The following is a 22278-nucleotide window of genomic DNA, read 5'->3' on the forward strand; positions in this document are numbered from 1 at the left end:
GGGAGGTGGCGGGGACGAAGGTCAGGAAGGGGTGCCAGCACCCCAGAGCCTCCCCCGGGAGCTGGCACAGGCCGGCCCCCAGCGTGTCTGTCGAATGAGGCAAAGGGACAAGTGGCTGGGGCGGGTGACGGGGAGGAGGTGCAGGGCAGGGTAGGAAGCGGGGCCGCGGGAGGTGATGCGGGGCGGGCGGGAAAGACGCCCCGCAGTGTCCGCGGGCCGCGGCCCCAGACCGGGGAGGGGTGCCCAGGCCCCCGCGCGCGCGTCCAGGCTCCGGGCAGGGAGTTGGTGGAGGCGGCCGGAGGCGGGACGACGACACCCCCTCCTCGCCGGGGCGGCTCCCGCGGCCACGAGCCGGGCGAGGCCCCCCCCCCCACCCCGAGCAAGAGGAGGAGGGGCGAGCCGGCGTTAATTCATTTTATTTAATTTAAATATTTTTTGCAAAGTCATCGCCCGCGCCGCAGCTGCGTGGCGGGGGTAAGGGGGGGCGGGGGGCGGGGGGGGGGCGGAGCCACGCCGCCAGTCGCCGCAGGTAAACAGCCCCCTCCCCGCGGTGGGAGCGGGGCCCCGGCCCCAGCCAGGGACAGCGGCCGCCGCCCCCGCCGGAGGGACGCGCCAGGCCCGGCCGGGGCTGCAGCCGAGGCGGGGGCGGCGGGGGCGCGGGCGGCCGGACCCCTGCCCGCGGGGGCGGCCGAGCGCCCCCCACCGCCGCGCCCGCCCGGCGCCCGCCCCCGCCGCGCCCCCCGCCCCGCCGCCCCGCGCCCCCCGCCCCGCCGCCCCGCCCGCGCCCCCGGGCCGCGCCCCCGCCCCCCATGCACCACCTCCTGCAGCAGTCGGCGGACATGGCGACCGCGCTGCTGGCCGGGGAGAAGCTGCGCGAGCTGATCCTGCCGGGCGCGCAGGACGACAAGGCGGGCGCGCTCGCCGCGCTGCTGCTGCAGCTCAAGCTGGAGCTGCCCTTCGACCGCGTGGTCACCATCGGCACCGTGCTGGTCCCCATCCTGCTCGTCACCCTGGTCTTCACCAAGAACTTCGCAGGTGAGGCTGGGGGCGCGCCCCGAGTCCCCGCCCCGGCGGCCCGCCGCCGGCCACCCGCTCGGGCCCGGGCTGGGGCTGGGGGTGGAGGTGGGGGTGGGGGGCCTCCCAGCGCGCCCCCGAAGGCCGCCCCCCCTCCTCCCCGCATCGTCGCCCCTGTGTCGCCAGGCGCCCGGGGCTGCCTGCGAGACCCCCACCCCCCGCCTCGGATGCATTGTTCCCACTCTCCGTGCGCGCCCCGCCAGCAGCGGGTGGACCCGTCCCGGACCCGGTGGTCTCAGGCGTCAGTGAGGCTCGGGGTCTGGCAGGCGAGCCCGGGAGGGGGAGTGGGCAGGCTCTGAGCGGAGGAGGAGTGGAGAGAAGGACAGCTGATGCCAAAGGCCGGCAGAGCGCCCGCGCGGCAGGCAGAGTGCGGGGGGCCGGGCTCGCCACGAGGGTCCCTGAGATGCGGGCGGGTTCCGGTCGGCGGCGGGGAGAGGCCTTGGTCCGGGCGCCGCGAGCCCGCGAAGGGACGCCGCGGAGGTCCGGGAGGCTGGGCCGAGCGCCCTGCTGGCGGGCAGTGGACCCTCCTGGCCAAGCCGGAGGCGGGAAGCCTGTGAGGCCGGTGCAGGTGGAAGACGGGGCTCGACAGGGGCAGAGACGGGAACCAGCACAGGGGGAGTCCGAGATGTCGAGGCCGCAAGTGGCTGTCCGGGGGGCACCCGGAAGACCCTGGTTGAGGTGGGTTCAGGAGTGGGAGGAGGCACGGGGGGGGGGGGGGCGGTGAGGAGGAGGAGAGTGGTGGGCAGTGCCCCCGCCCTCCCTAAGGAGCCGGTGGGTCGGCCGGCGGAGGCCGCTGGCTGGCTGGAGGCAGGGAGTGGCGCCCCCCCCCCACCCAGATCTGGCTGGCGATGGGTCCAGGGGGGCCCCTCAGCATTCCACTGGCCATGCTCGAGGGCCAGAGGTGCCGGCCCAAGGCAGAGGGGGTGGGGGCTCCTGTGCACCCCTTCAGGAGGGACATGTGACCCTGTCCCCTGAGTGACATTGGCAGACCTTCTTGCACTCTGCATTGGTTCTGCCCCAAAGGGCTCGCTTTTTAGGGATCCTCATGACCTGGGAACTTCAGACCTGAATGGAGTACGTGCCCAGACACTCAGACACGCCCAGGACAGGACATTCCCTCGGGGATGGGAGGCTCCACGCGCTCAGACACAGGTGTGACCCACAAGTGTCACTCAGGGCACATGTGGATGTATTCCGTTTCTAACGCTACTGGATCAAATATGCACAAACTTGGCGATTCAAAACAACAGAACAGCTGTCAGTCTGGGGACCGCAGGTGCAAAATCCAGGTGTGGGTGGGGCCTGGCTCCCAGAGGCTCCGGGGAGGGTCCCTCCTGCCTCTCCAGTTTCTGAGGCTTCCTCGCCCAGTCTCTGCTTCCATTTTCACAAGGGCACCTCCTCCCTGGGTGTCTGGGTCCAAATTCCTCTTTTTTACGAGGACTCCAGTCATTGGGTTGGGGCCACCCTACTCCAGTGTGATCTGATCTCGATCACATCTGCAAAGACCCTATTTCCAAACAAGGTCAGATTCACAGGTACCAGAGGTCGGGACTTGGAACATCTTTTCGGGGGACACGATTCTGTCCCCTACAGATGTGCACAGTGGGGCAGGCTCAGGACCGTCATCCTCAGGTGACTCTCCTGTCTCCTCCATTCTGAGGTTCTGTGAGTCCAGCTCACCCCGTGTGGAGCCTCAGCGCCCCTCTGCATCCAGCCAGGCTTGGGCTGCTGGCATTTCCCAAGTTCATCCTTCATCCTTGGTCCGGGGGGTGCCCTGAGCTTTCCTGTGCCGGCCCGCCCCTCCACATTGACCTACATTTGCACACTGACATGCATGCGTCCACCTGGGCCCCTGAGCATGGACAAGGCAGGCCTTGTGAGCCTGGCCCCCTGGGACCTGGCATGCCCCGTGGAACACGCCTGGCCTTCGGGGTCCAGGGCTGCCCCAGGATAGTGTGTCCCAGATCACGGAACGAAGCAGGGCTGGCACCAGCTGATCAAGTGTTCTCTCTTGCGTCGCTGAGATGCCTTGCTCCAGCGGTCGCTCCCCTCGCCTGGACTAGGGTTCGAGGCAGGACAGTGGCTTTGTCGTAGTCTGAAGTGACCCATCTCCTGGTGCTTCACACAGAGCTTAGAAGCGCCCACGTCCCCTCCCCAGGCCCAAGGACAGTGGGGCGCAGGAAACAGCGCCCTGCAGGCAGGAACCACATGTCCACAGGGTGAACTTCCAGGAGCGACCCTGCGACGACACATGGGGACGGGCTGGGGCAGGACTGCAAGAGGGACATGAGGTCAGAGGCTCTGGAGGCCCCTCTGCCCAGCCCCCGCCCCGGACAGGAGCACACTTGGGGACCCCGTCCCCCCAGCACCATATCAGCATCCATCTGTGAAGGTGTCGGCCCAGGGGCAAGGGTCCAGCATGCGCCCTGTTGCGGCCAGAAGGATCCATGACCCGCCTGCTGGGAGCTGGCTGGGGGCACGGGCCTCGAACACTCCCCCGCCGACCCTGCCCAGGGTGGATGCCCGGTGCCTGGGTCCTCGCTGCGTGAGGGTCCCCCTGGAGCAGGGTGTGCCCATCGGGGACACGACAGTAAACATTCTGGCACCACCCAGCATGGTGAGGCGCTGATGCGGTGGCACCGGCCTCCTGGCCTAGAACCTGGCACATCCCCAGGGTGGGGGGCAGCGGAGACCCCATGGCTCCCGGCCGGGGTTGCTGTGAGCAGCCCCCACCCCCACACTGGCACCGACCCCTGAGCAGTGGACAGAGGGGCCAGGTGGGCAGACAGCCTCAAGGGAAGCCAGGTTCCTCAGAGGTTATACGGGGTCCGCGCAGGGGAACTGACAACTGCTTTTTCTTGAAGTGGCCCCACGTGACCTGGGTGTGCCACTCTAGCCTGAAGGCGTGCAGGTGTCCCCAGAGTGTGTGCCCTTTTCCAAAAGAAAAGAAGGCAAGTGCTTTGCCCCTCCCAGGACTGGTGAGCCTGAGGTCCCGGTGGGGGGGGGGGGGCGGCTGAATGGTCTCGGGGGAGGGGTGCCACACATGTCAGGGGCCAAGTCTCCCTGGGAGGACGTGGGGGCCACGAGCCAGGTCTGGGGGTAGGATCTCGGCAGCACTGGAGGAAGGCCGCTGACCCGCTCTGCATGGTGAGAGGGGTCCAGCTGGCCCGACGGCAGAGTGGCCGGGTCCTTCAGCGGCCGTGAGCCTGGGGGGCCAGTGCTGCAGACGGCAACGGGCCTGCCAGGTGGGGGCCCCCTGCAGCACCAGACACATTCTTTTGCTGTGGTTTTTGTGCCCGCCATCATCGGGGAGGGAAAACACAGCCCAGGGACGGCCACTTTTCCCGCAGTTCGGGCGGCATCCACTGTTCCTGGTGGCAGACACTGCGGTCCTGCTGGTGAGGCTTCGTGTCAGGTTCCAGGTCCCTGCCCTTGCCCACCTAGCGTCTGGGATCCCCAGGTCTGCCGTTCTCCGGGACAATGGGTCTTGGACAGGCACCCCTCACCCCTGCACGGCAGGCAGGGCCCACATCTATAAGTGCCCCTGGCCAGGTGGGACCTGCCCCGGCCGTCTGCCCTCTCAAAGATGAAGCCGCAGGCACTGCAGGGCCAGGGGTCTAACTCTGCCACTGGAAAAGGGCCCTGGGCCGAGGGGCCTGTCCTGCTGCCCTCTGGGATTGGGTTTCCCCCGGTGCACACAGAGACTCTTTGGATACGGAGAGGGACCTGAGGTTTGAAGTGCAGGTCAGTCGCGGGTGGGGGCTGGGGCTGGCAGGGCTGTACCCCCCCCCCACCCTGTGCCACAGCCAACTGCTGGGGGGTGGGGGCGGGGGACCCTGGGTGAGACCTCCGTGCCCCGGGCTGGTCGTAAGGGATGGAGCATCTCCTGGGCCCCGGAGCCTTTCTGTGTGGGGAACAGCAGGCCCCAGCCCGAGTCTCCTGTCTGCCCCCAGAGGAGCCCATTTACTGCTACACGCCGCACAACTTCACTCGCGACCAGGCGCTGTACGCTCGCGGCTACTGCTGGACGGAGCTGCGGGACGCGCTGCCGGGCGTGGACGCCAGCCTGTGGCCGTCGCTGTTTGAGCACAAGCTGCTGCCCTACTCGCTGCTGGCCTTCGCGGCCATCATGTACGTCCCCGCGTTGGGCTGGGAGTTCCTGGCCTCCACCCGCCTCACCTCGGAGCTCAACTTCCTGCTGCAGGAGATCGACAACTGCTACCACCGCGCCGCCGAGGGCCGCGCCCCCAAGATCGAGAAGCAGATCCAGTCCAAGGGGCCCGGCATCACGGAGCGCGAGAGGCGCGAGATCATCGAGAACGCCGAGAAGGAGAAGAGCCCGGAGCAGAACCTGTTCGAGAAGTACCTGGAGCGCCGCGGCCGCAGCAACTTCCTGGCCAAGCTGTACCTGGCGCGGCACCTGCTGATCCTGCTGCTCAGCGTGGCGCCCATCTCCTACCTGTGCACCTACTACGCCACGCAGAAGCAGAACGAGTTCACGTGCGCGCTGGGCGCGTCCCCGGACGGGCCGGCAGGGGGCGCGGCGGCGGGGGCGGCGGCCGTGCGCGTCAGCTGCAAGCTGCCGTCCGTGCAGCTGCAGCGCATCGTGGCGGGCGTGGACATCGTGCTGCTGTGCGCCATGAACCTCATCATCCTCGTCAACCTCATCCACCTCTTCATCTTCCGCAAGAGCAACTTCATCTTCGACAAGCTGCACAAGGTGGGCATCAAGACGCGCCGGCAGTGGCGCCGCTCGCAGTTCTGCGACATCAACATCCTGGCCATGTTCTGCAACGAGAACCGCGACCACATCAAGTCGCTCAACCGGCTGGACTTCATCACCAACGAGAGCGACCTCATGTACGACAACGTGGTGCGGCAGCTGCTGGCCGCGCTGGCCCAGTCCAACCACGACGCCACGCCCACCGTGCGCGACGCGGGCGTGCAGACCGTCGACCCCAGCGCCAACCCCGCCGAGTCCGAGGGCTCCGCCGAGCCGCCCGTGGTCAAGCGGCCGCGCAAGAAGATGAAGTGGATCCCCACCAGCAACCCGCTGCCCCAGCCCTTCAAGGAGCCGCTGGCCATCATGCGCGTGGAGAACAGCAAGGCCGAGAAGCCCAAGCCCGTGCGCCGCAAGACGGCCACCGACACGCTCATCGCGCCGCTGCTGGACGCGGGGGCGCGCGCCGCGCACCACTACAAGGGCGGCGGGGGCGACGCGGGGCCCGCCCCCGACAAGAAGCATGCGCGCCACTTTTCCCTGGACGTGCACCCCTACATCCTGGGCACCAAGAAGGCCAAGCCCGAGGCCGTGCCCGCCGCCGCCCTGCCCGCCTCCCGGAGCCAGGAAGGGGGTTTCCTGTCCCAGGCGGAGGAGTGCGCGCTCGGCTTGGCCGCAGCCCCCACCAAAGGTAGGCAGCCGGGCACCCCGGGCCCCGGGGAAGGCAGCCCCCCCCCCCCCCCGCGCGCGCGCGCGCGGTCCTCCCGGAACCGTGTGAAAGGCGCTAAGGAGCTGGCTGGGTGCACGAAGCTGGTGGGCGGCTGGGGGGGGGGGGCAGCCTCCAACCTGAGGGGACATTGCAGGCGGGCCCTGCCGGGCCCCGTGAAGCAGCTAGGAGAGCCCCAGGGGGATAGGACAGTAGGGTCACTCCGGCTCCAGAGAAGAGTCTGGAAATGGGCACTGCCGCTCCCGAGGCCGCGGGAGATTGAGCCCAAACGGGCTGGGTGGGAGGTGGTGGCGCAGAGGGGGTCGGCCTGGCCCCGCCTGGCTAAGGAGGCTGAAAGAGAGAGAATCAAGCCCTCGCGGGGCACTGGGGGGGGGGGCCCTCCCGGGGGCCCTCCCCGCGGCCAGCCTGCCGTGGTGGGTCTGCCCCGGTGGAGAGAGGGGTGGCCCGAGGGTGTGACGTGCCTGTGTTCCTGGCTGTTGGCAGACGCTCCGCTCCCCGAGAAGGAAATCCTGTACCCCGCAGAGCCAGCCCGCGCCACGCTTCCTCCCGGGGGCCCGTTTCACGTCTGCTCGCCCCCCGCAGCCCCCGCCACAGCTCCTCTGTCGCCAGCCAGCCTAGGCAAGCCCGACCCCCTGGCTATCCTGAGCCGCAACGCCACGCACCCGCTGCTGCACATCAGCACGCTGTACGAAGCCCGGGAAGAGGAGGACGGGGGCCCCCGGGCTCCCCCGGACGTGGGCAGCCTCATCGCCATCCCCCCGCCCCAGCAGATGCTCATCGCCACCTTTGACGAGCCCAGGACAGTAGTGAGCACTGTGGAGTTCTGAGGGGCAGGGCTGCCCGGCCGCCACAGAGCAGCGCGTGGCCCGGCGGTGCCGCTGACCGCAGCCCCGAGTGGGTGTGGCCCCTCTGCTTTGCCCCCCCAACCGCCCGCACCTCCTGGCCTCCTGTCCGCATGCCACGGGGCCCGGCACCTTGCCCACCCGGCCCCCGAGGCAGCACCGCCGGGGTGCCGGCCGGGCCAGGGGCTGGCCTCGACCCCAGCGGAGCCCCCAGCCCCCCAGCTGGCGAGGCCTGGAGCCGCCTTCCCCCTCCCCCCGCAGCAGGCGCTCAGCCGTGAGATTGAAGAGTGTATTTTTTTAGTCCATTTTGTCTTGGGTCCGGGATGCCGGCCCTGAGGGGCCCGGCTGTGGCAGGACGCCTCTGCTCCTGAGCCTGGAAGGAGGCTGGGGGTGAGCACACCACCAGGCCTAGCCGTGCCCGAGGGGCCATGCTCAGGTTTCCCCGCTGCAGGGACCAGGAGCCCCGGGGCGGGAGGTGCCGGGGCCCACCCTCCATCAGATCAACATATGCACTTTCTCCTCGTACCCCGACATACCCGTACTTTATTTTACTATGATTACTGTAACTACCGAGTGTACGTATTATCAGGACACAGGACGGCGTGTGCGTGGGCGCGTGAGCGAGAGGGCGAGGGCGCCAGCGTGCAAGTGGATGTGTGCGTGAGTGGGCACGAGCGGGCGGGCGCCAGCGCGAACGCACGGGTGTGTGACTGGGCACGGGGCTGAGACGGTGTGGACGCCAGCGTGCAAGGGAAGGAGTCCAACGCAATAACCACGTCCCCCCACCCAGGCCACCAGCCCCCCACCCGAGGGCCCACGCTGCTTCCGGTGGGCACCCAGGGCTGGCGCTCGGAGGGTCTGTCCCTATTACCTCAGCCACGGTGACAACGTGACAGTATTAACAAGGTAGCACCGAGCATATCAATAAATATTATTCTGATACCGCCCGAGTCCCGTGTGGTCCGTCTGCAGGAGGCCTGTGCTCTGAGCTTCCCGCGTCAGGGCGCCTCCGCTCACCATGGTCACGGGAGGCCGTGGGAGGTGCCCCGCTGCCCTCCAGGTCACCTTGGGGGCTCTACCGCACCCACAGTCAAGCGTTTATCACTTGTGGTTGACAGGTCGTGGCCTTTAACATGCACGCCCTCTGCGCCATGGGGTGACTCAGGTGAGCCCTGCCCCATCGGGGCTCACAGACGCAGCAAAGACAAAGGCATGAGCCCCCAGGAAGCTGTCCCCTCCATCGGATGCTTGGGGGGCAGGGGCCTGTTGGGTACACTCAGGGGAGCAGGGAGAGCCGAGAACACTTCCCGGAAAAGGCACCCTTGATGTGGTCTGGGGGTGCTCATGATATTACAGGGACCCAGGACAGGGCACCTTCAACACTGGGCCCGGGACTCAGCTGGGGCTGAGGGCAGTCCCATGGGTCCACCTTGCAGCCACACGCCCTCCAGTCCATGGCTGATGACCCCGAGAATCTGAACAGGGGCTCCTTGGAGGCAGCGAGCTGGGGCAGCCAGACCAGCAAACTGTGGGCGCTAGGGCAGGCGGGTGCCGGCCTCACACGGTCAGGCTTGGCAGAGATCAAGCGGGCCCACTTGCTGTGCCGCAAAGACCTGACTGGCCCGGCCCCCTGGGATCCCCTCGGCAGGCCTGTCCGTGGGGGGAGCCTGACCTTCCCCAGAGCTGGGTGATCACTCAGAGACACAAGCAAAGGACTGCATCCCTCCGTTGGCTTTGAACGCAAGTTTCACCACCACTCTGGTCTGGGGAGGCCAGCAGATCAGGGGACAACTGCCATCGAAAGACAGCTCATCACTCACAGGTCCCAAGGGGAGGGGGCACGACGTGCCCAGGCTGGGGGCCACAGGGGGAAGCACCAGGCAGTCAGGAGGCAGAATGGGAACGAGAGAGGGAGCCTTTCCTGTGGGTGAGGCAGGTGCAGGCTTAGAACTGGCTCGTGTGAGTCACATCCGCGGGCCCCGGGGTTCCCCTAGTTGTCGGGCACCCGCCCTGGGTAGTGGGGGCAGGTGACGGAGAGTGTGGGAGTCCCACAGAGGGGGTGCTGGGCCGGAGCTCTGGATTGGCTGGTTTGCACACGGGAGTTTGTTGTCTCTAGGAATTAGCCAGCCCGGGGAGGAGTCGGCACAGCCCAGTGTCGGAACACGAGGCAACGAAAAGGCATCATTAATACACCCTGTCCCCAGAGAGCACCCCCCCTCACCTGAGCCACGACACTCCTCCCGGCCCGGCATCCCAGGCCGTGAAGCCCACCGCCCCTCGGGTTGGCGCTCACTGTTTCCATGTGTCCAGGGAAGAGACCCTGTGTCCCCGTAGGACCTGAGCAGCCCAGCCGGTCCTACAGGGTGGGACCGGCCCCTGGCCCCTCGGCAGCGCCCCCCTTGGCCCCCCCGCCATCAACCGGCCCCGTGACCCTGGGCGGGGTGGCTGTGTCCACCTGGGGCACTCAAGTCGTGCTGGCCTCAGGCAGCTGCTTTGGCCACAGTCTCCCTGCCGTTTCGTGAGTGGAGCTGGAGTCCCCAACCCTCCAAGGCCACGCTCACCTCCCCACCGCCGCCCGTCCACATGCAGAGCTCAGCCGGGCCCCGCTTGGCTCATCCTGCCCCGTGGCTCTGCTCAGAGTGGACTCAGAGTGGACGCGGCCCCAGGGCCCCGCAGAGGCGCGGCGAGTCTGCCTCACGCACCCTTCCTCCCGCCAGCGAACACAGGTACCGCTGGCTGAGGGACATCCGCACACACGCAGGTCCAGGCAGGGCTAGGGGCACCCCTGCTGGGGAGTCCCCCGGTCCCACGGAGCCACCTCCATGTCTTGGGTGAGGTGGCTCTGCCAGGCTGCCGGCCACCCGTCCCCTGGGCCAAGGCCGAGCAGGACACTTCAGACCCGGTCTCATCCAGAGCTCTGTCCTTGGAGTGTGACTGAGCCCCTGCCCTGGTTTGTTGGGGAAGAGGAGAGCCCCCGTAATCATCCCACAGAAGCACACCTCTCAGCGCAGGTGCTGAGGGATGCCACCCGACCCGGTGAGGGCAGGGGGCGCCCCACGGGCTCCAGTGTTCATCCGAAGCCCCGTCTCCTCTCTCCTTCCCTCTGGCCAGGGCACTGTGGCAGGTGTGGGCAACCGTCCCCGGCTCAGAGGAGACGGCTCAGGAAAGGCCTCGCGCTCCATCCCACACGCCCCAGACGGGCCGCGCCAGCACCACGGGGGCATCTCAACCAGACTCACTCCAGACCCCGGGGAAGTCCCCCCACCCCTCAGTGTGGACCACAGCATACTGCCTGGCAAAACCCTGCTGCTCTCCTATGTGAAGATGGCCGAGGCGGTCGGGAGGGCAGACACGACCGGCCCCCGGGGGAGAACGATAGCAGGACACGAGCGCGCACCAGAGGCGCACGGGCCGGAGTGTCCTCCTTTAGGACAGAGGCCACCCGGAGGCCAGCTAGGCCCTTCGGGGACCAAGAAGCTGCAGGAGAGAAGTGTCAGCCCGGAGGCCCCGCGTGCAGTCTCTCGTATACAGAGCTCTGCCGGCAAACAGCCCAGCCTGCCGGCCAGCGCCCCAGCCGCACACCAGGAGTGGCCGGGGGATTGCCTCCCGCATCAGCTGGACCCCAGGAGAAACCCCCGCCAAAGAACGGGGGAGCCTGTGACCCCTACAAGCCACCAGTGCCAGAGCCGCTCAGAAGCCTGGGACTGCGGCCACCGCCTCTCTTCCTGGAACCTGAGGGGAATCCCGGGGCCGGTCTGGACTGGACTATCCCCTCACTCCCAAGCGGCTCCAGGCTGGGGGCGGGACAGCCTGCTCCAGGCAGGCACTACTGAGGCCCCCACTCCAGCCAGTGGCCCCAGAGAACGGCCTGTCCCAGGGCCCCGAAGTGCAGACATGTCTCCCTCTTCCTTTTCTAAAGGGCTTCCCTCCCTGCTATTCACCAGCTTTCTGTGGAGACTGGAGTCCTGGCCCCAGGGCAGGGCCAGAATGTGAGGGCACCTGAGTCAGGGCTAGGATGTGGGCACAAGCTCAGTGGAGCTGGCTGGGGGGGGGGGGGGGGGGGGGGGGGGAGGGGAAGGGGAGGAGACAGGAAGGGGGGACAGGATGGGGGTCCACGTATCCAGGATGGGGGAACAGGCAAGCCATCTGCACATCCACCGCCTGCAGGGTACCCAGCCCCAGAGCCCTGCTGCAAGGACGGAGGCGGAGGGCCCCGGCGAGGGCAGCAGCCCCCGGGGCCCCCACAGCCCCCCGCTCGCCGCCGCTCCAGCGCCCAGCAATGGGGATCAGGGGTGGGGAGCGCTCCGCATGCGGAGAAGAGGGAGGGCCGGCTCAGGACGCCCCACTGCGGGTGGTCGTGGGCATTGAGAGTCCCCCTCCCACGCCCCACAGCCCACTTGGCCACATGGGGACGACGAGGGGCCGGAGACTTGGCGGTTGGAGCCCCTCCGCTGGCAGTGGGACGGGAGCTCCAGACGCACCAGGGTCCGCCTGTCCTGAGACCCTCCCCCTCCCCGTACAGACCTCCGGGGTTTAGGGTCCAGGTCTCAGCCTGGTCGGTCCCACCCTCCCAGGGGACCCCACCCACTAAGTCGAGGGATGGCCCGGTCGCCTGCGGGCGGGAGTCTCGGCACCCCCCAACCCAGGACGAGTCACGCGGGCGTGCTCCACAACCAGAGTTTTCTGCTCCTCGCATCTCACCAGGGGCTGCAAGCCTCTCCGTGGACATTACCCGTGGAAACATTATCCCTTTTCCAGACTGGGAGCTGCAGTCAGAGAATTTAAGAGTGTTCGGACACAAGCCCGGGGACTCGAACTCATGCCTCCACCGTCACCTCCTTCCTCCTGGAACCGGAGGCGCCGGGGGCGGGGCAGGGCGGGGCGGGGCTTCTCGCGCGCGGCCCCCTGGGAAGTGTAGTCCGCCGGCGATCGCGCGCAGCCCCCTGGGAAGTGTAGTCCGCGGGTGGCTGCGCGCGGACCCCTGGGAAGTGTAGTCCACCGGCGCGAACCGGGCGCGCCGACGGAGCGGACGGGCGGCGCGTGGAACTGCGCTTCCCGGCATGCCGAGCGCCGCCCGCCCCCGTCCCCGGGCCGTCCGGCCGCCCCGCCCCCGGTCCCGGCCCCGGTCCGCCCCGTCCGGTGGGGCGACGAGCCGCATGGAGGCCGGCTGAGGAGCGCCGCCCCGCCTCGGTACGCTGCGCGGCGAGGGTCCCGGCTGCCGGGCCGGGGGCGGGGGCCCCCTCGCTCTGGGCCCGGCCCAGTCAGCCCCCAGCGTGGGGCCTGGGGTCGGAAGGGTCAGCCCTGGCCCGTGAGGAGTGCGCGCGGGGCCGGGCCGGCGGCCGGGGCTCGCGGGGACAGGGGGCGGGCGGAGCAGGCTTGCGGGCTCGGGTGGGGCTCCCGGCGCGGGGGCCGCGGGCGAGAAGCGGGGGCCGCACCTCTGCGGGTGGAGACCCTGGGCTCTTCCCGAGTGCCGGTGGCCTCTGCCCGTCAGGCTGAGCGAGCGGGGCTGCCATATGGCGGGGTGGACGGCGCGGCCGAACTCCGCAGGCCTGCAGCAGTCTGCGCTCTGTTTCCGTGAAGCGGCTTTACTGAGCTGTAACTTATGTGCCACGAAGTACCGCGTAGGAGAGTCTCCGTAAAACTGTCCCAGCACAGGCAAGGCTGCCTTGGCTTCGGCATCTCAAAAAACAGCCAGGAAGTCTGCTCGGAAGTCCTTGCCACCTTTGGAGATCGGGACAGCCTCGTTAGGAGAATGGGTGGTTTCCAGGTGGAAGCCTACTTACTGGCTTCGGGGTTCCCTGGAGAGGAAGATGGGCAGGCCGCCAGGCTCACTGCTTTCTTGGGCAGGCTCCCCTCTCCCTAGGTCTCTTGTCCCCTTTGCTCTCCTGCTCGCCCCCATGCAGTGTGACTGGAAGGGAGCCTTGACCCTAGGACCACTGGGCAGTCTTGCAGGCTGGTGGTGCTCCCTACACAGCGCCCTGCAGTGGTGATCAGGGCGGGGGCCCAAGGTTGGGCGGGGTGCAGGCTCCAGCAGGGCCAGCCAGGGGTGGCGGACAAGGAGCCATTCAGGCCTCCAGCCCAAATGCAAGTTGGCCTGTGGCCTCTACCCCAATCCCAGACTTTGCCACACTTCCATAAAGCAGGTGCTGCCAGACCCGGGGGTGTCCATGGCCAGGGGGGCCCAGGCTTAAGAAGTGGGGGCGTTGGGAAGTTCAGGGCTTTGGCCACGTCCCGCTGTCTCCCACTTGGTCATTTGTTTCTGCAGCCCGCTGGTCTGTCCAGTCTGGGACCTTTGGCTTCCTGAGCAAGCCCAGTGGGTTGGTTCGGAGATGCGGGCTTTTCTGGGAACCCCATTTGGTGCCAGTCAGCCCTGGCCACACTGAGAAGCGGGCTGGGATCCGGGGGGCAGTTTGTGGCTTCTCAATTTTTAGAGCGTGGAGGGGGCGGTGATGGTGCCTCAGTCTGCTCTGCAGCCATAACAGAACCGCAGAGACGAGGCTTAAATAGCAGACTGTTTTCTCACAGCTCTGGAGGCTGGGAGTCGAAGATCAAGGTGCCGGCAACCTGGTTGCTGCTGAGGGCTTTGTCGTCCTGGCTTGCAGACGGCTTTCCTCTCCCTGTGTGCTCACGTGGCCAGCTGCCTGGTGTCTCTTCTCATAAGAGCCCTAGTACCATCATGGAGCCCCACCCTCATGACTTCGCGTAACCTTAGTCACCTCCCAGAAGTCCCACCTCCAAACGCTGTCATCATGGGGATTAGGGCTTCAATACTGAACTCGGGGGGACACAGTTCAGTGCATAGAGGTGGGACCCAGGAGAAGGTCGGCTGCCTGGGCCGGGCAGGCAGGAACCTGTGTCACTCACACTGACCTGTCCGACGTTCTCGGCTTCCATCCTGAAATGCACACCCGGCAGGACAATTTCCGACACTTCGTCCGATGCAGAACCCCTTAACCCGCTACTCTGATTTGTGTCTCAGGGCTCACGGCGCGGGTGCGACCCTGACGGAGGCGGGGCTTTCCTGTCCTTCGAGCAGGCCCTTCGCTGGAGTCCTGGACAAGTTGGGTCCCAAAGCTGCTGGGGATTCCCGCTGCTTTGGAGTCTGACTTCCTGGAAGTGTGCGGGTGATTGTGCTGCTGTCCTGTGCGTGCAGGACTATAATTTCTAGAGCCAGATAGTGGTGTGGCCCTTTCCAGAGAAGGAGACAGTTGGGGAAAACTCACGTTTCAGTGTCTTCTGAACCAGATTGCTGGCTCTTTTCCTGCCCCGACAGGAGTAAGTGCACAGAGGTCTGGAGGTCACGGGCTGAAGTGAAGACTGAGTGTGGTACCTGTCTCGCAGCCAGGAGAGGGCCTAGTGTGTGCAGACAGATGGGACGGCTGGGTGACTGCTCCGAGCGCCTCGATCCTAGAGGCAGGAGCCGAGTCCTCGCGGGTTGAAGGGTCCTGCCCGGGCCTCGCCGCACCACGTCGCTGGCCCTGCTGGTCTGAGGTCCGGCCCAGCGCGCTACCCTCTGCGGCCTGGTCGCTGGCATCTGGCCACAGGTCGTCTCCGTGGACCGTCCTGCTTGGCAGCGACAGCCGGCTGGAGGGGGATGAGGAGGCTCTTCCTGCTTCGTGCCAGGGTCACAGGCTCCCAGCATCGGTGGCTGTGGCCCGGCCAGGTAGCAGGGCCACGTGCTGGAGCGTGGATTCAGGAGGGGGCACGGGTATCTCCCCTGGAGGGTGTCAGCCAGGGGCCTCCTGGTCCCCGCAGCGTGCGGTGGTGGAGGGAGCTGTTAGGACCTGTAGATCCGGACAGCGTGTGGCGGGAAACCAGGAGGCACGTGGACGCCCCACAGCAGCTACCGGCGGGTGCAGGGAGTGGAGGCTGAGCCCAGAGGCCTGCGGGAGGCGGGAGGCACTTTGCTGCCCTCCTGGCAGCCGGGAGAGGCTCAGGCCTCAGCTGTAAATATTTGAAACTGCATATGGGGGTGGGGGGCGGTTAAGCCATTGAAATGACATCCTACAAGGCTATTGCCAGGGGACCCCGCCCCCGCAGCGGAGGGAAACCAGGGTATCGGAAGGTGTGTGGGGGCAACAGCCTCAGACAAAGAGGCTTCTCAGAATCTCAGACGCTTGGTGTTGAAGGAGCCTCGGTGGCCTTCCTGCCTGACTAGGCCAGGTGCCCGCCTCTGGGGAGCAGCTGCAGGAGGGGACCCGGGTGCTGCGCCACAGTGGGGGGCCGAGCCATTGCCGACTCGAGGCTTGTCTGCCACCGCCGGCCTGTAGGATGCAGGACCTGGAAGGGCCTCCCCAGAAAGGTGCCCCTGGCCCGCACAGAGTGGGGCCTGCCTGTCCCCTGTGGGCACAGAGGGTCGTCTGGCCAGAGGGAGGGGGAGGGAGGGAGGACGCGCCCTGGACCTGCGCCCTAGACCTGTAGCCACCACACCGTGGGAGGGCGGGCTGAGGCACCACGGTGACCTCCGTGGTGACCTCCCGCTTGCGTGTTCTTACAGGAGCCTTCCTGCCAGGGCACAGGATGTTTTCTTAAAAAGTTTTTCTAGTACCTTGGCAGCCGCGTGCTGCTTGGGAGAACTGTTTGCTTTTCTGCGTGGAGCCTGACAAAGGGCCGTCGTCCCGCCTGCCCTGCTGGGCCGGCTCTGGGGCCTGGGGGGGGGGGGGGGCGGGGGGGCGGGGGGGCGGGAGCTCCGGTGACCGCTCAGCCCCACCCCTCCAGCTCCAGGCTCCGCTTCCTGTCTGCCCTTCAGTTGGCACCTTGCGCGGTGGAGCGCTTTCCTTCTGTGAAGCAGGAAGCGGGGGCTTTGGGGCTCCTGGACAGGAGGTACTGGGGGAGGGGTGCTTAGGAGGCCAGGCCCTCCTCCCCTCCGCAGCCGCCCCTTTCTGCTGGCCCGGAGAGGCCGGGGCCCAACGGTGTCCTCTAGAGGGGCCGCCCCCTCCCCCCTTGGTCAGCCCCAGGGCGTGTGGGAGTGTTGGTTAAACTGGGAGGGAGCCCTGCCCTGCCCCAGGCTGCCTGCACGGGGGGGGGGGCTGCCTGCACAGGGGTGCGCGGTGAGCCACCGGTGGTCATGGCCTGGGTGAACCCTGTCTGCTCCCTGCTGCTGCGTGACCACAGGCCTGAGGGACAGGAACCTGGCCCGGCGTCGCACTGACCTTATCATTTGCCCTTCCTTCTTGTGAAAGTTTGAGAGAAGTGTGCAGCCACAGGAAAACGGGTGAGGCGAGGGTCCGTGGCGCCCTGGGGCAGCCGCACCCCGTTCCCCCAGCACTGCCCAGAGGCACATGTAACACTCATGGGCTGGGTGGGCTTGAGAACCCAGCCACGGTACCGCGGCCCAACTTCAGACAGGTCGGGGTGGTTCCCTAATCCCACAGTCTGCACGAGGTCGCTGGTCAGACTCCTCGGGGGGCCTGGTCGTTTCGAGCTGCGCTCAGAGGTGGCCCCGGAGGCAGCAGCAGACCCTGGCTTGAGTTTCCGCGGCGTCTCGGGGAAGCACGGGTGAAGCCCGCGTTGGCGATGCTGCTGTCTCGCGCCTGGCGTCCAGGACCACACGTCCCGGTACAGGCCCCGGGCCCCTCACTCCCCTTGGCCCCGGAGGTCCGGATGGTCCGCTGTCCTTTGTCCTGGTGACAAAGACCTTTCCAGGAAGTGCGCCTGCTGTGCCCACATGACTGTCCTCCCCCCCCCCCCCCAAGCTCCTGGCTCCTTCTGGGGGGGCGGCCGGAGAGCCTCGCTCCTTCCCGCTTCCGCGATGCTGACGCTCACACTGTGGCTCCCGACGGCCGTCGCGCTGAGTCTGAGTTCCGGAGACGCCTGGATGACTCCGCTGAAGGCGTTCAGCACCAACTTGATACTCAGACTCACGTCTTCTGCTGGGTTTTCTCACCTGCGGGAGTTCGGCGCAGTGTGTTTTGTTCCAGAGCCGGAAAGGGAACGTCCCGGTCTGCCTGACTGCCCCTCAGGGCTGGTCCCTGAGCTCCAATGCCTTGTTCTCTGCGGGGTAAACGGGAGACGGGGGTGACAGGTCTGCTCGGCAGAGGACCCCCAGCTCACTGGCGGGGGCGAAGCCAGGCCTCTCCAGCTCGGTTCTTAGCCCCGTGGTGCAGGGTTTGTATGCCGCTCACAGCCAGACTCTCCCACCTGCTGTGCCGGCCACAAGGACCCTGGACCCCGGCCGTCCGCGGCTGGTGACTGACAGGTGTCAGTCTGGAAGGGCAGAGGCGGTCATGCCACCCGCGGATCTTTCAGGTCAGACTGAGCCCCGTGCGCAGCTGAAAACGCGCTTCCGGTATTTCCTCAGGTGTCACTCGTCAGTGTCGGGAGCTGCCTCCCAGCCATGGAGGGGGAGGAGGAGCGGTCACCTCAGGAGGTCAGAGCCTGGGCCGGATGCTGGGCGGGGGGAGGGGGCGGCTGCTTCCTGAACGGCCTCGGGCTCGGGCTCCGGCCAGCTGCTCGCCAGAGTGTGGGTTCCCCCTCAGTGTGGTCGCCTGGGGTCACCGTGGCTGCTTCTGTGCATAGAAGAGCATTACGTGGCTTTTGGAGGGCGGGGGGCGGGTTCTGGGTCAGCCAGGGGGACCCTGGGGCGGGGAGCCCTGGGGGTGGGCCGTATCCAGGGAAATGATTTCATCCCGGGGAGCACACGGAGTTCACGGAGCAGCAGCCCCTGAGTTCTTGATGGGCCCGCTGGGGACAGGTGGGTGCCAAGCGTCCCGCAGCCCCCAGGGAGGGTGGTCCCCTGACTCAGACACTCCTGTTCCCTCTGCAGGCTGACACGGAGCCCGTTGTCCCAGTGGGGTCTTCCGAGGTGGTGCCCAGGGTGCTTTCTGGAGAACCCCAGAACCTGTGTGCGTGCTCCCTGACACCATTCAGTGCTGGGGGGCCGGTGGGGGTGGGCAGCCCCTGGCCAGGCGGGGCTTGGGCTGAGTTTGTGGTGAACGGGGGGCCCCGGCCGGCCCCAGGTTGTTGGGTGGGAGGCTAAGTGCTTCAGAGCTGCCCTGGGGACCTCGGCCCTGCATGGTCACGGCCATCCCCGTCCTGGCTCCCTCGATGCCTGGCTGATTCTCATCGTGGAGACTGCAGACCCCGCCAAGGCCCAGGCCCCTTTTCACGGGGAAGGTCTGCTCCGACGGCACCGTGCCGGTCGCGTGCGCCGTAGTGAGCAGTGCTGAGCGTGGGTGGCGGCCCATCAAGGCCGGGGGAGCCCCGTGGAGAGAGCTGCTCGGGAAGGCGGGCCCCAGTGCGCACGGCACCCCAGCTGGCCCGCTGTCCTTGCAGCCGACGCCGACGCTCTGTCCCTGCTCCTGGAGATGAAGCTGAGGAGGCGGCGGGAACGGCCCAGCCTGCCGCGCACCGTGACCGAGCTGGTGGCCGAGGACGGGAGCAGGGTGTACGTGGTGGGCACAGCCCACTTCAGCGATGACAGCAAGAGGGACGTCGTGAAGGTGAGGCCCGCCACGCTGGGCTGGCCTCGGGCCGAGCGGCCCCTTGCCGCGAGCCCCCGCTTCCTCCTCCGCGACGCCAGCGCCCCTCAGAAGGGAGGTTTCTGATGCCGGGGAGGCCTCGCAGCCTCGGCACTTCTCTGTTTAGCGACCGGCGAACTTTTTGTAGCTTCTCGGTTGCTTCCGGAACCGAGTGGTGGCCACAGCAGCCGAGGCGGCCCCTGGGGCCGGGCCTCCCGGTCGGTTCCAGGGCGGCCTCCGCCTGCAGGGCCCCCGGGGCTGAGCCGGCATGTGCGTTGCAGACCATCCGGGAGGTGCAGCCTGACGTGGTGGTGGTGGAGCTGTGCCAGTACCGCGTGTCCATGCTCAAGATGGACGAGAGCACGCTGCTCCAGGAGGCCAAGGAGATCAGCCTGGAGAAGCTGCAGCAGGCCGTGAGGCAGGTGCGGCGCCGGGCGGCCTTCCGGTCAGCAGGGCCCTGGCCGGGGGCGGGAGAGGGCCTCCCCTGTACTGGGTTTCGGACGAGGGGGGACAGGCGGGTGGCGCTTCGGCCCCGAGGCGAGGGCCGGGCGGGGACCCCGGGGGTCGCCGAGCAGGCCCTGGGGCACGGGGGGGGGGGGGGGTGGGGGTGGCCGCGGAGTGCCCTCCGGCCTGCCTGCCGGCTCCAAGTGCCGCTCCCTCAGGCTGACTGACGTGTGCCCCTCGGGGACACGGGCGCGGGAGTTGAGGTCTGGGCAGGGGCGGCTGGAGGGAAGTGGGGCCTCGGCATCCGCCGAGGCTGTGGCCGCCTGCCCCAGGCCCTTGCTCAGCCCCACGCCGTAGGCTGGGCCTGTGCTCTGTGCCCACGCGGCCGTTGACCCTCGGTCCCCTCCCCTGCAGAACGGGGTCATGTCTGGACTCATGCAGATGCTGCTGCTGAAGGTGTCGGCCCACATCACCGAGCAGCTGGGCATGGCCCCTGGCGGCGAGTTCAGGGAGGCCTTCAAGGAGGTGGGCCGGGGTCCGGCCGGGAAGGGGGGCTCAGTGCACGGGAGCCACCCCGGGGCTCAGGCTTCCCCAACCAACGCCCAGCCCCTGCCCCAGGCCAGCAAGGTGCCTTTCTGCAAGTTCCACCTGGGCGACCGGCCCATCCCCGTCACCTTCAAGAGGGCCATCGCTGCACTGTCCTTCTGGCAGAAAGTCAAGCTGGCCTGGGGCCTGTGCTTCCTGTCAGACCCCATCAGGTAGGGCCCCTCGGCCTCCGGCAGGCAGCCCCACCCAGGAAGCGGGGCCCAGCCCCCGCCGCGTGGCACATTCCCCCTTGTTCTCGGGCTGAGCCTCCTCAAACAGGGCCTTCCCGCTCCTTCCTTCCGCCGTGATCCCAAACAAAGAGGGTACCGAGGTCCCTGCCCTGGGTCAACAGCACCGGCCTCCCGCTGGCCACCCCGTGCCCGCGAGGCTGGCAGCGCGCCCTCTGCCCCCAGCAAGGACGACGTGGAGCGCTGCAAGCAGAAGGACCTGCTGGAGCAGATGATGGCCGAGATGGTCGGCGCGTTCCCCGACCTGCACCGCACCATCGTCTCTGAGCGCGACGTTTACCTGACCTACATGCTGCGGCAGGCCGCCCGGCGCCTGGAGCTGCCCCGCTCCTCTGACGGTGACGGCGACGGCCGGCCCCGGGCGGGGGCTCCCCAGGCACCGTGCCCGCCGGGCGGGGGCTCCCCAGGCACCGTGCCCGCCGGGCGGGCGCTGATGCTTCCCTTTCCCCACAGCCGAGCCCAGGAAGTGTGTCCCCTCGGTGGTGGTGGGTGTCGTGGGCATGGGCCACGTGCCGGGCATCGAGAAGAACTGGACCACCGACCTCAACATCCAGGAGATCATGACGTGAGTGCCGCCCGCGTGCGCCCTGCAGTCCCTGAGCACAGAGCCCGGCGGGGTCGCGGCCGGGCTGGGCTGGGGGCTGGGGGGCAGCGTGCGCGCCCCAGCCAGGCCCAGCCCGCCCTCCCTTCCCCAGCGTCCCCCCGCCGTCCATCTCCGGCAGAGTGTCCCGGCTGGCCGTGAAGGCCGCCTTCTTGGGCCTGCTGGGCTACGGCCTTTACTGGATGGGGCGCCGCGCCACCAGCCTGGTCCTGTCACTGCCCGTCGCTCAGTACTGTCTGCAGAGGGCGTCCGCGGCCCGGCCGCGCAAATAGGAAGGACCAACACGTGGCTGCTCCCGTGTCACCGCTGAGGGGCGCTGGGGCTGGCCCCCCCCCAACGAGGAGCGGCTGGGTGCCACCCCCTGTGGGGGTCCAGGCCCGGCCACGCCTCTCCTCCCCCAACCCGCCCAAATAAAGAAATATTTAACTGCTCTGAGCTCAGGCTTCCCAGCAGCCCCCTCCCCACCCTCATCCCCGGCCCTGCAGGGACCGCTCTTGGGGTTCACGGGCATCAGGACGCACTGGTGGGGGAGGGACCAAAGGTGCACACTGCCCCACCCCCCATCCCCGGCCCCCAGGTGAAGGGGCGTGGTGGGCACGGCCAGCCATCCCCTACCTCACTGTGCCTTCTCACGCGCTGGCAGCAGGAGCCCTGGCCCGGGAGCGAGTCCCAGTGGGTTCTGGGCCACCGGGTTCCTGGCCGGCATGTTTGGGAAGGGCCAGGTCACCCCACGCAGCTCTGTCGTGGCTCCTGGGAGCGTCCCTCCCGCCTGGGCAGCTTGGCCACGCTCGGTCGCGGCGGGCGCACACCAGCTCTGCCTGCAGATGGCGTGTGTGGTTTTGGTTTTTAAAAATGTCTGAAGTTTTTTTACTCAGGTAATTTTAACTTAAGAGAAAAACTGAAGCAAATGTCAGAAAATACTAGCCTTAAACCTGGTTGGGACAAAGAGAACGTGTGCGTGGGGGGACCTCGATCCCGAGAGGGTGAGCCCATGGGAAAGGTCAGCCTCTGCAGGGGGGTGCCAGGCCCGCCTCTGGCTGGGGGCTTCTGGGGCTGCAGCCCTCGGACGGGAGCCTTCCTCGGCCCCAACCTCAGTGGACAGCGGGCGCGTGTCCGCTGTGGGGCGGGACAGACGGAGACCCGAGGTTGGGCCGAGCCCACGCGGGGCTCCCACCCCGGGCACCTCCCTGCGGCCACGCTCCGCGGGTCATGTGTCTGTGACACGGCCTCTGTGCAGCCCACCCGGGCCCCGGGGCCACGCTTGATTGTGTTTGTGTTGACTCGATGTCTGACAAAACCAGGTGAAACCCACGGCCATGAACGGGGCCGCACCGTGTTTTCCTGTCATATGTGTACTCATTCCTGAGAAATGGAAATAAAGTCTAATTTTGGAAGCTCCTGTTTTGTGAAGTGTGTAGAAATGAGCACAAGCGGCAGGGAGGAGGTGACGGGTGGCAGCAGGGGTGACCGGCCTGGGCCTAGTGGTCTGGAGAACTTCCTGCCGCCAACACCTGCCTCTCAGCACTAGATCTAGGCCCTGGGGCCCCCGGCACCTGCCTGTCCCAAGTGCGGACCCCG

At 67.7% G+C, this 22278-nt stretch overlaps 2 protein-coding genes across 6 annotated transcripts; both read left to right on the forward strand.

Annotated features, from left to right (window-relative positions):
• The first annotated feature begins 809 nt into the window (after positions 1-809).
• On the forward strand, positions 810-8305 carry PANX2 (pannexin 2). The gene is made up of 3 exons (XM_042993596.1): positions 810-1035; positions 5028-6485; positions 7005-8305. Exons 1-3 carry the CDS (start codon positions 810-812, stop codon positions 7346-7348), a joined length of 2028 nt encoding a protein of 675 aa, XP_042849530.1. The 3' UTR covers positions 7349-8305.
• A 4143-nt stretch (positions 8306-12448) lies between these two features.
• TRABD (TraB domain containing) lies at positions 12449-22094 on the forward strand. 5 transcript variants are annotated; one of them, XM_042993597.1, is made up of 10 exons: positions 12449-12553; positions 17664-17732; positions 18129-18207; positions 18638-18804; positions 19104-19244; positions 19681-19791; positions 19873-20024; positions 20172-20437; positions 20553-20664; positions 20795-22094. In XM_042993597.1, exons 2-10 carry the CDS (start codon positions 17700-17702, stop codon positions 20970-20972), a joined length of 1239 nt encoding a protein of 412 aa, XP_042849531.1. In that variant the 5' UTR covers positions 12449-12553; positions 17664-17699; the 3' UTR covers positions 20973-22094. The 5 variants fall into 5 exon arrangements, with proteins under 5 accessions (XP_042849531.1, XP_042849533.1, XP_042849532.1 ...); XM_042993599.1 differs by having other exon boundaries at positions 12450-12553; positions 20265-20437; XM_042993598.1 differs by having other exon boundaries at positions 12450-12553; positions 19885-20024.
• The last annotated feature ends 184 nt before the right edge of the window (positions 22095-22278 follow it).

The sequence above is a fragment of the Panthera tigris genome, chromosome B4 (assembly GCF_018350195.1).
Source record: "Panthera tigris isolate Pti1 chromosome B4, P.tigris_Pti1_mat1.1, whole genome shotgun sequence".
Taxonomy (NCBI): domain Eukaryota; kingdom Metazoa; phylum Chordata; class Mammalia; order Carnivora; family Felidae; genus Panthera; species Panthera tigris.